General features: G+C 33.9%; 1 protein-coding gene across 1 annotated transcript in view; it reads right to left on the bottom strand.

Annotated features, from left to right (window-relative positions):
- Positions 1–249: 249 nt before the first annotated feature.
- LOC114658550 (protein LKAAEAR1-like) overlaps positions 250–11,544 on the bottom strand; it is a 31,571-nt gene continuing 20,276 nt past the window's right edge. Inside the window, exon 4 of the mRNA XM_028810598.2 lies at positions 250–1,158. Within this exon, the coding sequence (XP_028666431.1) occupies positions 1,099–1,158 (60 nt within the window). The 3' untranslated portion in view covers positions 250–1,098. The remainder of the gene's footprint in view (positions 1,159–11,544) is intronic.

The raw sequence follows: 11,544 nt of genomic DNA, 5'->3' as shown, positions 1-11,544 counted from the left end.
TAGATAGATAGATAGATAGATAGATAGATAGATAGATAGATAGATAGATAGATAGATAGATAGAGCTTTATTTATGGTGCTCAGTAATATGTTGATATAGCTGAACCTGAAAGACGCAGACTTACTCTACTGAAGAAACACAACATAACTGAAAACACATCATAAGATTCTGCAAAATCGAATAAAATACAGGAATAGTTAACATAGAGTAAACAATGAAGTAATACATATCATTTTTTTAAACTTGATTTTATTTTATACTACATTTTCAGATATATAATTATCATAACACATTTTCACAATGATTAATTTTCAGAGGAGAGAATGAAAGTAAGCAGATGGTAGCTGAAAATTTAGCACCACTGTATATCACTTTCTGTTTTCTTCAGGCAACTGGTGTTCCTTTTGTGTCTACCCACATTATTGTAAATGTCATTTTATACTGGTTTAATAAAGACATGCCACAATTCCAGTGAAGAAATAGAAAGGATAGAATGATTTGGAAAAACTAATTTATTCCTTGGTTATTGTTTTTTTTTTTGTTCTCATTTTTTCTAAAGCAAAAATAACTGTGCAGTGAGGTTAGCTATACTGTAACTGTATGGAAAAAACAATAAACTTGACAACAGATGAAAAATGTGCTTCAAAATAAGTAACCATTTTCAGATACTGCCCAAAAGAAATGTTGGCTTTTTTCAGTCTTTATAACCACAAACTTTATTGTTTAAAAAGCATAAATGTGCAATTGTATTTTTTCATATACTGTATGATGTGAAAGAACTATTATGTACACATTTAATAGTGACAGAAAGTTCAGAACATGGGTGGATACATGATGAAACTAAATATTTAAATTAGAATAATCATTATTTCTGTCATATATAAATGAGTCATAATTAAATGCTTACTGCAGATTGAAGATTTATGTGAGCTTGTGCCTTCATTTATGCACTCCGTGAATCTGCCAGTTCAGTAAGGGTATTAGTAGAGACTATCCCGGCAATATCAGTGTCATTCTCACATGAAACGTACCAAGTGAATATACGTTATGGAATGTGATGTGAACCACTAAATTAAGAAACACCTAAAAGAAAGTGTTTAAGTCCGTTTAATTGTCAGTCCTCTTTCATCTTCAAGAATTTCTTCAATTCTTTTTCTCTGTGAAACAAAAAAACATCAAAATGATGAATATACAAGCAGAACTTAAGTTTTAATGATAATGATAATAGTCCAATTTACTGTACATCTTTTTTCAGTGAAGAATTAAGCTTTTAAAGATACAGCACCAGAAAATGTAACAATATTAGAACTAATAAGGAAAACATTTTCTAGCTAATTTTGCAATGTATACTGCATAATTATAGTTCTATATTGTCTTAAATATGACCTGGAGGTCCTGAGAATACCTAAACCCGGACGTCACCCTGGGGCCTAGCCTGGAACACCAGGTGGGTTTAAATGTGGCTCCCCTATCAAAGTCTCACTGAGCTTATAGTAGCTTAAGTGGGAAAAGGAAACAAGAAAGTCCAGAGTTTAAAGAAAGGGAATGATGGTGAATGAGAGACATGAGGTGACAACCAAGAGGAGTTTATGATACTTGGGAGGTCTACAACTGGTCCAGCCACCATATCCAAGGCCAAAATGCATGTGAAGGAAAGCCCAGAAGGGTAGCAGGATTATTTCTGTGGAAAAACTATTGATATCTTGAATTTTTCCTGTACTTTACACCATATTGGAATAAAGAAACACTTTTATGAATTTGGATAGATTTTCCATTATCAATTTGATTTTTATTTGAAAATGATAAGGGTCACATACACACACAAATTTTCTCTCTTTCCGTAAAGCAGTTTTTGACTGACAAAAACATTCCTGTCCTTGATCATCCTCCCTATCCGCCCAATTTAGCTCCCTGTGACCTAAAGGGAACACATTTTTCTTCAATGGATGAAGTGAAGACAAAAACGGCAAGCCTGTTGAAGAGCCTCAAGCAAGAAGACTTCCAGCACTGTTTCAATCAATGGAAGATACGTATGGAGCGTTGTAGAGATCAAGAGGGGGAGTAAATAGAAGGTGACAATGTTTAGAATGCTGTAATTCATCAATAAATATTATTTTTTTACCAGTCCGGTTATTTTTGTGTCTCACCTCGTATATATAGTGCTGACTGTCAATCTTGCTAAAATATATAAACATAGCTACAGTTCAAAGAATCTGACACACCCAAAACCTTGACATGAGGACAGAAGTTAATAAAAGCACTGAACAAATGAACAACATATTAAATATTTACAGATTTCAATTAAAATGGCAAGAAGGAAAATAGAATAAAGTTGAGATTCCTGGATATTACAATGTTATGTCTCTGTTAAAAAGACATTCAATTACTCTACAAGTGTCAGACTAGTCATATCTTGAGGTGTTACTGTATAAAAGCTGCACCCTTGCTGAGTTACTAAAGTTAGTGACTGCAATGTGGTGCTGTAGAGATGCACAATGGATGGTTTTCGTTGTTCTTTACTTCTACCTGAAAAACAACTGCTGCAGTTTTACAATGTACAAATTAAACAAAAAGCATTTTGTACCTATCTGTCTATATGTTTGGGAGAAGAAGAAAGAATATAGTTTTTCAGAAGCAGAGACTGCAGCTTCAGTAGTGAAACTAAACAGTTTTCAGAAGTGTTAAGCATCTGTTGAATCTTAGGCAGTGGTTGGACACCATGTATGATTATTACAGGCATCAGAAAGTAAAACAATCTGCCTTGAACTCCCAGTGCATTTTGGGTTTTAGAAGATGGGTAATTATTGATTTAAATGAAGTATGGTATATTTAGAAATGGCTACAAAAGGAATATAATCATATGCTTCCTCCTTGGTCTGATATTTAATATCAATCTTTTTACAAAGTGTCCTTTTGCAGTTTCAAGTTTACTACAAACATTAAAATTCTTTGATAGCCCAGGAGAGCACAATCCAGAAATCATTTTGGTAGCAATATTTTTTTCTTTGTGCTTTTTCTACTTTAACACTCTCTCCATTGTTCAAAAGGTTAATATGATTTGTGTTCTGAATAGATCAGGTGTTTGATATTTCTGGAAGATCGATGCATATAATGTATGTTTAAAACATTATAACAAATTATTATTTGAGTTAAAAAAAATAACATTGCTTTATATTCAACCTTTTAACTTATATGTTCAGTGGACAGATTTATAAAACTTGTGTATGCACAAAGAAGGTCAAAATGTGCATATGCAGCTTTCCACAAAAAAGTCAAGATTTGTGAAAGAAAACTTGATGTGAGAACATATATACACATTTATGACAGCTCTGACCCACCTGAACACAACATTTCGGCTGAAACAGGGAAATGATGACACCCTTGATCAAGAAGGGAAATGTGACAAAACCAGCTAAATGCCATCTCACGCGTATAATAATTCATATCACTGAGCCATTATTAGAATGTGTGTTGATGTGACAGTTTACATATTACAGTTATCAAAAGTAATAATTATAATGCATAGACTGTATTATGTTCCTTTTTAAGAGGGCCAATGCTGCGTATTTGTACTGAAGAACTTTTCTGGTTTTTCATCAGTGTATATACAGTAGGCCACCTGTTGTCACTTCTGGAGGAACTGTTTAACAGGTCAGTCAAACTTCACTCCATCATGATCACTGAACTGGAAGCCAGCGAGGCACTATATCCAGTTTTCATATGGTCTGGGTGTACATACATACATACGTACTTTGCCAGCATAAAAAAACAATCTGCAGCTGTGTCCGGTTCTCCTAATGTAATCAGCGAATCAAGAATGAAGCAGCTTTTGTTAACTGTAAGCAGTTATATTCCATTAATGCACAATCATCTGTGACTTGGCACTGTATGTGGTGGCGGGCTTGTTGGTAAGGTAACTGACTGACTGATTTTAAAATGGCCTGTACTATTCATTTTGACAGCAATCATGTCACATTACATGTGTCAGGTAAAATGTGACTATCCGCTCAGATACTGGGACCTTACTCCCTTCACTGACCCCCAGAACGTAAAGGAGAGGCTTAGTTGCGGACCCAAACTCTCTTGAATGCAGGTTGTTTCCTGGTATAAAAAATAAAGTTATTTACGGCTTCAGACTGAAAACTTGAAAGCATATTTCAAAAGGTTATCCATCACTTTAGTTCAATGTGGCCTTTCACATTAAGAATGATCAAATGACAGGCAGTCAAATATCCATCGATCCATCTGCTGTACTTCCTATACTTACAGTCACTTATCAGATCAGGAGGAGACAGTTTCACAGTTTGATATTTAACACATAATATACAAATTAAGTGGACATTTGGAAATATATAGGCCATGGCCTTTTTCACATTTCGTTGTGTTAAAATAAGGAATCAGTGTACTTAATTGAATTGTTTTGCCAATGAACAACACAAAAAAATCTGAAATGTTTCTAAAGCAAAAATATCATTTTACAGCTACTTTTAAAAGAATTATACTTGCAATAACAACATGTCCTATTCCATAATGATAAGTCTGCTTTCTTTGTCAGAGACAAATTAGCAGTAGTGCAACTAATTATCTTTAAAAGTGAAGTAAAAATGTGTAATAATGGCATTTCACATAAGTTTAGATTAACTACACCCATCTGTAAAAATCTCAGAGTTGGCAAATACTACACCATGATGATAAAGATTTTACTGAAAACCAAATAAATATGTTTATATGTTTATAGGGTCATTATAAGCAACATGCAACCAGTTGCCCGCACTCCACCCAGCGCACCACAGAAACCGTACCTCAAAACATCTGTTTTCCATGCCTTACCTAAACCTTATCTCAGGTAGGATAGCCTACAACAGTTTTATAAGAATAAACCTAATTATCAATTTATTCTCTCAAGAAGGATACAAAATGTATTTCTGTGTCACAAAAGTTTATTAAAAGTCTTCAGCACAAAAGAGGGCTATAATACAATACCCATAGAATTGTAAATCCTCAAAAAAACAGAAAAGAACATAAATGAAAGGAGAAAATACAACTGAACTGTCCATCTGTCTATAATCGGGTACAGAAGAAGAAGGGCACGTGTCTATTAGGCCACCACAAACCACTGTGGAAATAGCTTACCAGAACAGAAATGGGTGAAAATGAACAAATGTTCCACAGTAAAGTGTGAAAACAAAAGCAACTGTTGAAATAATGACATCATATCTGATCTACACTTATAGACTAATGAAATATGAATGAAAATGGTTTTCAAAGCAAAGCTCAGTGCTAAGTTTGGAGAATGCATATCACCTCTCATCAGACTAAGAATACTATTCATTCTGTGAAGCAAGGAGGAGGTACCATCTTGCTATAAAGATTCCTTTTCATAACATTACCAATTTAAGGAAATGAAGCAACATACAAATAATTTCTGAAGGAAAATCTTCTGTAGTCTGCAGCCGGCCTGGGACGTCTTATGTTAAGATTTATCTTACAGTTGGACAACTATCCACATATGTAGCCAAAGGGTAGTTGTATTACTTTACATGAAAGTAAATGTTCTAAAGAGGTCAAGTGTAAGCCTAGATCACAATCCAGTCGAGATTAAACAACAGGATCTCAAAATGTCAGTCCCATCACTGTGAGGGCCTGGGCAGTTTTACTAAGAAGAATGGATAAAGTTAAAGTGTTCTGTAAAAGAAAGTATTCCAAAACACCTATAGAATATATTGGATCTGTCAAGTATTTGCTTTCATTTTAACATTTATATTCTTTCAAATTGATAAATAGCAAAAAAAATCTCACTAATGTAAAAATATCTGGAGTGCACACCAATAATAATAAAAATATCAATTGTTTTGACCTCCTTCCCATGATTCATCAGGTTTGAAATACAAGTGTATAAAGTACAGATGGCATAATGATCCACAAAACATCCAAACGTTTTATTTTGTCCTTCACACCTTATTAGTTTAGAGTTCTGTTCTCTGCTGGAATCTATACTATTGTATAAATGAACAAATAAAAGCATTTTGTGACTCATCTAGTTAGAACCAACTTAACGCATACTATAAAAAAGAAAAAATCACCAATGAAACAATAGTAATGCAATGAATTGATTTATAATATAAATAGTATCATGTGAGGATATAGTGAGCAACAAAATGAGTAAAAATGTAATCAAGTTTTGAAGTTAGTTTTGTAAAACTTAAAATGCTATATTATCTGAAAATATATTGATGAATCTAAATATGGGAAGACAGTTGTTTGTACCCTGTGTACTTTTCATTAACTGCCTGTGGTGCCTTTTCCTTTAGCATTAAGTTTAAATCTATAATAAGAAATTGTACTTAGGACAATCAACATCTGCTGGTATAAGTCATTATGAACCTAAACATTTTAATTTAAAGTATTTAAAAAGTAATTCTTATGCATGCTTGCACAGCCTGATGTTTATTTTCTTATAGAGATACACTTTATTTCTTCTACAGCTATAAAATGGAAGATTTCTTTTAATAATAAAGGTGACTACTATGTTAACACGAATGCAACATGCAGGACTTTCAAACTTTTGTTGTAATCAAGACAATACTTTCAGAAGTCGGTCTTGACAGTATTGCAAGGCTGACTCATAGTTCATTGTGCAAAGTGTAACACTCAAGGCAACCTGTCATCATGATTCTTATCATTTCAGTAGCCGAACGTATCCTCAGGAAGTTGTTTCTGTTTGACTTCCTGCAGCAAGCTTTTAACCAGCTACAGAAACGCGTGTTGGAAAAGATATTTTAAGATAGTCTGACTTGAAATGATGACACATTATACACAAGATTGAGATTTTGATATACTTACAGAGTAACTAAATTTTGTAAGGTTTTACACGTGCTGTTAACTGTTATCATTGCCCTTTAGCTTGTTCTGAGCAGCGTGTGTACAAGCATTAATGGCTTGGGTATCTATTACTATAAGCACATTTTGTTTTTTAATTTACAGGCAATTGATAGAAAATAGATCCAAATGCTGTAGCTCTTGTTACTTATTCACAGCTCTTAGATTCTGAGTCTGAATCTAGGCTGCTTTAATTTCTGAGTATAGTATACACATTTTCCATAATCTGGTGACAATAAAAAATAAACAGTTCATCAGTTGGTGGTAAAGTAAGTAAACAATAAGAATTATTAAGCAACAGCAACTAATGTTCTTTATTAAGTGAGGGAGGTTAGTGTGGAGACCAAGTCACTACCCATCAGCCTACTTTAATTTAAAAAATATCAATTATTTAAAACCAGGCAAAACATCATATTGCACTTTTAATTGCTCCCCTTCCTATAGTTATCATTTTTTTCTTTAAAGAAGTCAGTCTTTACCACATTATCTTTTTTTCCTTTTGTTTATCAGTTTTCACATATTTAGATTCCTGTTTAACAGTATTTGTTTTGATCTAGATGAATTACAGAAATATACTGTAGATGTTGAAACAGTTAAGATAATGCCACCTGCCACTTTTCCATTGTCAAAGAAAGCCAGTGAGGACTCGTAAAGCATTACCTAGATTCATTTTCTAACATGCAGTTTTGCTGGTTTTGTACTTCAGAAACTTTTAACAAATATTGCTGTTATCAGATTTCTGATCCTCTAATTAATTCAAGACAGTACCCACAAGAAACTAAGGTTGTCAGTTGATTTGCTGATGTAGCATTTCTCCATTAAAGCAAGGCACTGAAACCATTTACTATCAGTTCACTTTTTCATTTGTGATGCATTGTGCTTCCTGGACTCTTGCTTCCTTATTGCTGATAAGCCCCATTTGAAAGTTTGAAATTAAACCAACATTGTCGATCTTCTTGGTGCATGTCCTCTATTCAGAGTAACATTTATTTACTTGAAATAGTTTTTGCAGCATAGAATAAAAGTCTAAATATTTTGCTGTTGTGCACTTCATACTAATTCATCTGTCTTGTATGTCACAAACATCAAGCCTGGTTGTGTTGTCAAATGAATATATTTTGTCTCTGCTGGTTATGCTCATTTTTATTTCTCTCTATTATAAAAAAAAAAATCTTGGAAGGAGACAAGACGTGATTTTCTCAGAGAGACACTTTCATGTCCCGCGTGATGAGACTTTGTGCCAAGAGATTTAACCCCGCCCGGGGCCGGAAATAAAAGACAAAAAGTAGATGGCAAAGTTGAGCTTTGGAAAGAATTCAAAAACATTGGCAGAGCAGGTTAGAGATAATGGAAATACAAAAATCCGTAAGTCTCAAAAAAATGATAGTAAAGATCGCATTAGCGCAACAAATGGAAATTATTACTCTGTAAAATAACGGAACAGCGAAAAGAGATTGAATATATTGTTTGGATTGAAACTTTAAGTTGGAGACTTGTAGATCATCTAATTCGTGTTGCCATCAGGGAAAAGTAGTGTTTCTTTCCAATGAAGAGGCCTATCCATGAGAATTAAAAGATTTGTTGTTTGGTGAAAGTGAAATCCCGTGAGAGAAAATTTCAAGCCCCGCAAGACAAGAGCTTATGCGAAGAGATTTGGAAAAGTCCTGCCCACATAACTACACACACGGTTTAATCATTTCTCATTTGTGTAAATGATATTGTCAGACACATTTCTTGTAGGGAGAAAGAAACAATATTCACTCACGGGCAGCTATACGTTGTGTTGTCACAATGTAATTCCAAACACGGAATCAAAATTAAATGCAATATTGACAAAAAGGTAAAAGCGAAAATAGATTGAAAATATGGACATACAGTAGGTGATATGACAGAAGTATGTAGATATTGTTTGGCTTTAAAGTTTTAAGTCAGAGACTTGTAGATCGTCTAATTCATGTTGCCATCAGGGAAAAGTAGTGTTTCTTCCCAATGAAGAGGCCTATCCTTAAGAATTAAAAGTTTTGTTGTTTGGTGAAAGTGAAATCCACATATGTGTGCAGCAGAGATGCAAAGTTGCTGGCACGTAGCGAAGGAGGGGGTGAAGCCCCCTAGACATTTAAAACAATGTGTCAGGACCACCAATTAGCTCCAAGATATTTTGATATAGTGTTACTAAGCAGGGTGGGGTGCAAAATTTTCTGACAGACCCTAAGATTTGCCTGAACAGACTTGTTTCATTCTCCTCATCCTATGAAATCAGCATGAGTACCTGCATACGTAAACTAGCTACTAAATAATTGCAAAGACACAAGAGTATTGACAGAAATTAGTAAAGCAAAAAATGGCCACTGTGATATTATATTCTGATTTAATCAACTACACTTCACCATGACATCTTATCACACCCACATGATGTACAGTAACTAGGTCACAGTCACCCTGAACAATGTAAAATTATCAGCTAGCTAAAACAATATGACAAATCAAAGAAATCAGAAATGAAACGCAAAAAAAAAAAAAAAAACAGCACATTGCTTGACACATCTGGCAAGAAGCTTGTCCATGAACAATTACTTTTCTTGATGGCTTAGGTTCAGTTGAGAGAAACAGTTACATACTGTACCTTAAGCAAATTCACTAGCATACCAAATAAAATAAATATCATGATATTTAGAGTATTTGCATGGAAGCCTACTCTTGCCACTAAATTTACTGCAGTATTTCGCAACAAATTTGCCAGCCACAATCAGTTGTCTTTAGTACTCCAGTAGTCTAGTGACAGCCACAGGTTAAGCATGCATTTAGCATGTAACCAAGGGACAAGAATTGAACAGACATTGTAGACATATACAGTACATTTAATCCTGTGCTGAGGGGTAAATTTAAACCACCCAGTTTATGGTCAAAGGAACCCAGTGAGTATCGCAACAGCACTGGGTGTAAGGCAAGAAGCAAATGTAGTGAATGGTATGCCGGTTCTTTGCATGGCTGAATCACAAAGCCAATCAAAAACAAGTATATTATTTGCAACCCAGTAGCAGAAACATGTAAATGAGGTATGAGCTGAGTGTTAATACAATTGTTTGCTATAAATATTTTGAAACAGTCGATCTAGTGATGCAGTAGACAGTGTTCTTACCGCAAATCTTTGGAGGCTTAGGTTGGGGATGGAAAAAGACAATATAATGTATTTTGATAATTGTGAAGTATTAATGATACATTTCTAGTATTCAGTATAAAAACAGGTAAGCAAACAAAGTTAGGCACACTCACTGATACCAATTAATTCATAATTGCATTAGGGGAATGCAAAAATCCCATGCAGACCCTGGTGTTGTGAGGCAGGAATGACAGCTCTGCCTATGTTGAAACATCTGTAGTAAACTTACTAAACTTTAATGTAATTAAAACCAAATGTATACCTATAACTTTTCTTCATTCCTTGACACTTGATTGCACCCTATGTGTGTGCCATAATCTTTTTGTGAATAGCATGATGTTACTGGCAGCAGCAGGCAATATCTTTGTAATATAATGCTATAAACAAGTTTTTTAATGGGAATAAGCTTCCGTATATCTGAGAATGCTCGTGCACAAATTTTTTTTTTTTTTTTTTTGTTCATTTTGTTTTTGGAGCATCTTTGCACCTATTGTTAACTGTTTCCTTTTGCCTGTTTATGTTATGGCACTCTTTTCATTATGTGGGCATTATAAACATACAAGTGCATGGACGTAAAAGTTTATGATTGCATAGGCACCATTTTATATATGAGACATGCACAGGAGATTTTGTATGTTAGATGTTTGTGTGAACAAAGTAGGACTGTACCAACGTTCTTGGAAAAAGACTAGCTAAAGAACAAACAAGGACAGTAAATATTCATAACATGATTGTAATTATTTCTAACTTTTATTTCTGGCAGTGTTATTAATATCTTATTTTTATCCTTACTTTTTTCACGTGTATGCATCACCATTTTCTTTAATCAGCAGCACCATTTTGTGTTTTGACTTTCATGGGTGCTGTCATATTGTTTAAAGCACAGAAACCTGTCATGCAAGTCACTTGACAAGCTTTAGGCTCCCACTGCAAATCACACCATTGCCCAGACCTTACGTAACACATACTAAATCGAGTCCCAAAAACACATAATTTTAGTGTACGTTTGTGGTCACAACATTAGATATAACTCTTACTTTTAAATTTTATTTAAAGTTTTGATTCAAATATTCAGTTTTCTTGCCTTTTGACTACCTTTTTGTTTGATACTGTTTGTAGTCATTGTTTCCACATCAGTTTATTTTACTTCTTTTAAGAAAACTGCTACAGGAAAGAATTAAAGACAAACCTAGGGCTACTAGGAGAGAAAACGTGAAATTAAGTGTTTATAATGAAATGCAGTCTAGTAAAGCAAAACATTTTTTGAACTTGCCAGATTCTGTCAAGATAAGTAAAATTTTAGAGATGAGTACTTAGAATTTGAAGAGCATTGTTTAGGCTGAAAGCCCCTAATCAAAGAAAAAAAATTACAGTATCCTTGGGCTTTTCAACTTGATATATTTCTTGTCAATTATTATTTACAATATACTGTAAATACTTACTCAAAAGACAAAAACATTCTTTATGGGTAAGCCAAAACTGAAATATATTCTGCTTATTTGTG

This window comes from Erpetoichthys calabaricus, chromosome 10 (genome assembly GCF_900747795.2).
Source record: "Erpetoichthys calabaricus chromosome 10, fErpCal1.3, whole genome shotgun sequence".
NCBI lineage: Eukaryota > Metazoa > Chordata > Cladistia > Polypteriformes > Polypteridae > Erpetoichthys > Erpetoichthys calabaricus.
Note: the sequence above shows the minus strand (reverse complement) of the source record. Positions and strands in the feature narration are given on the sequence as shown.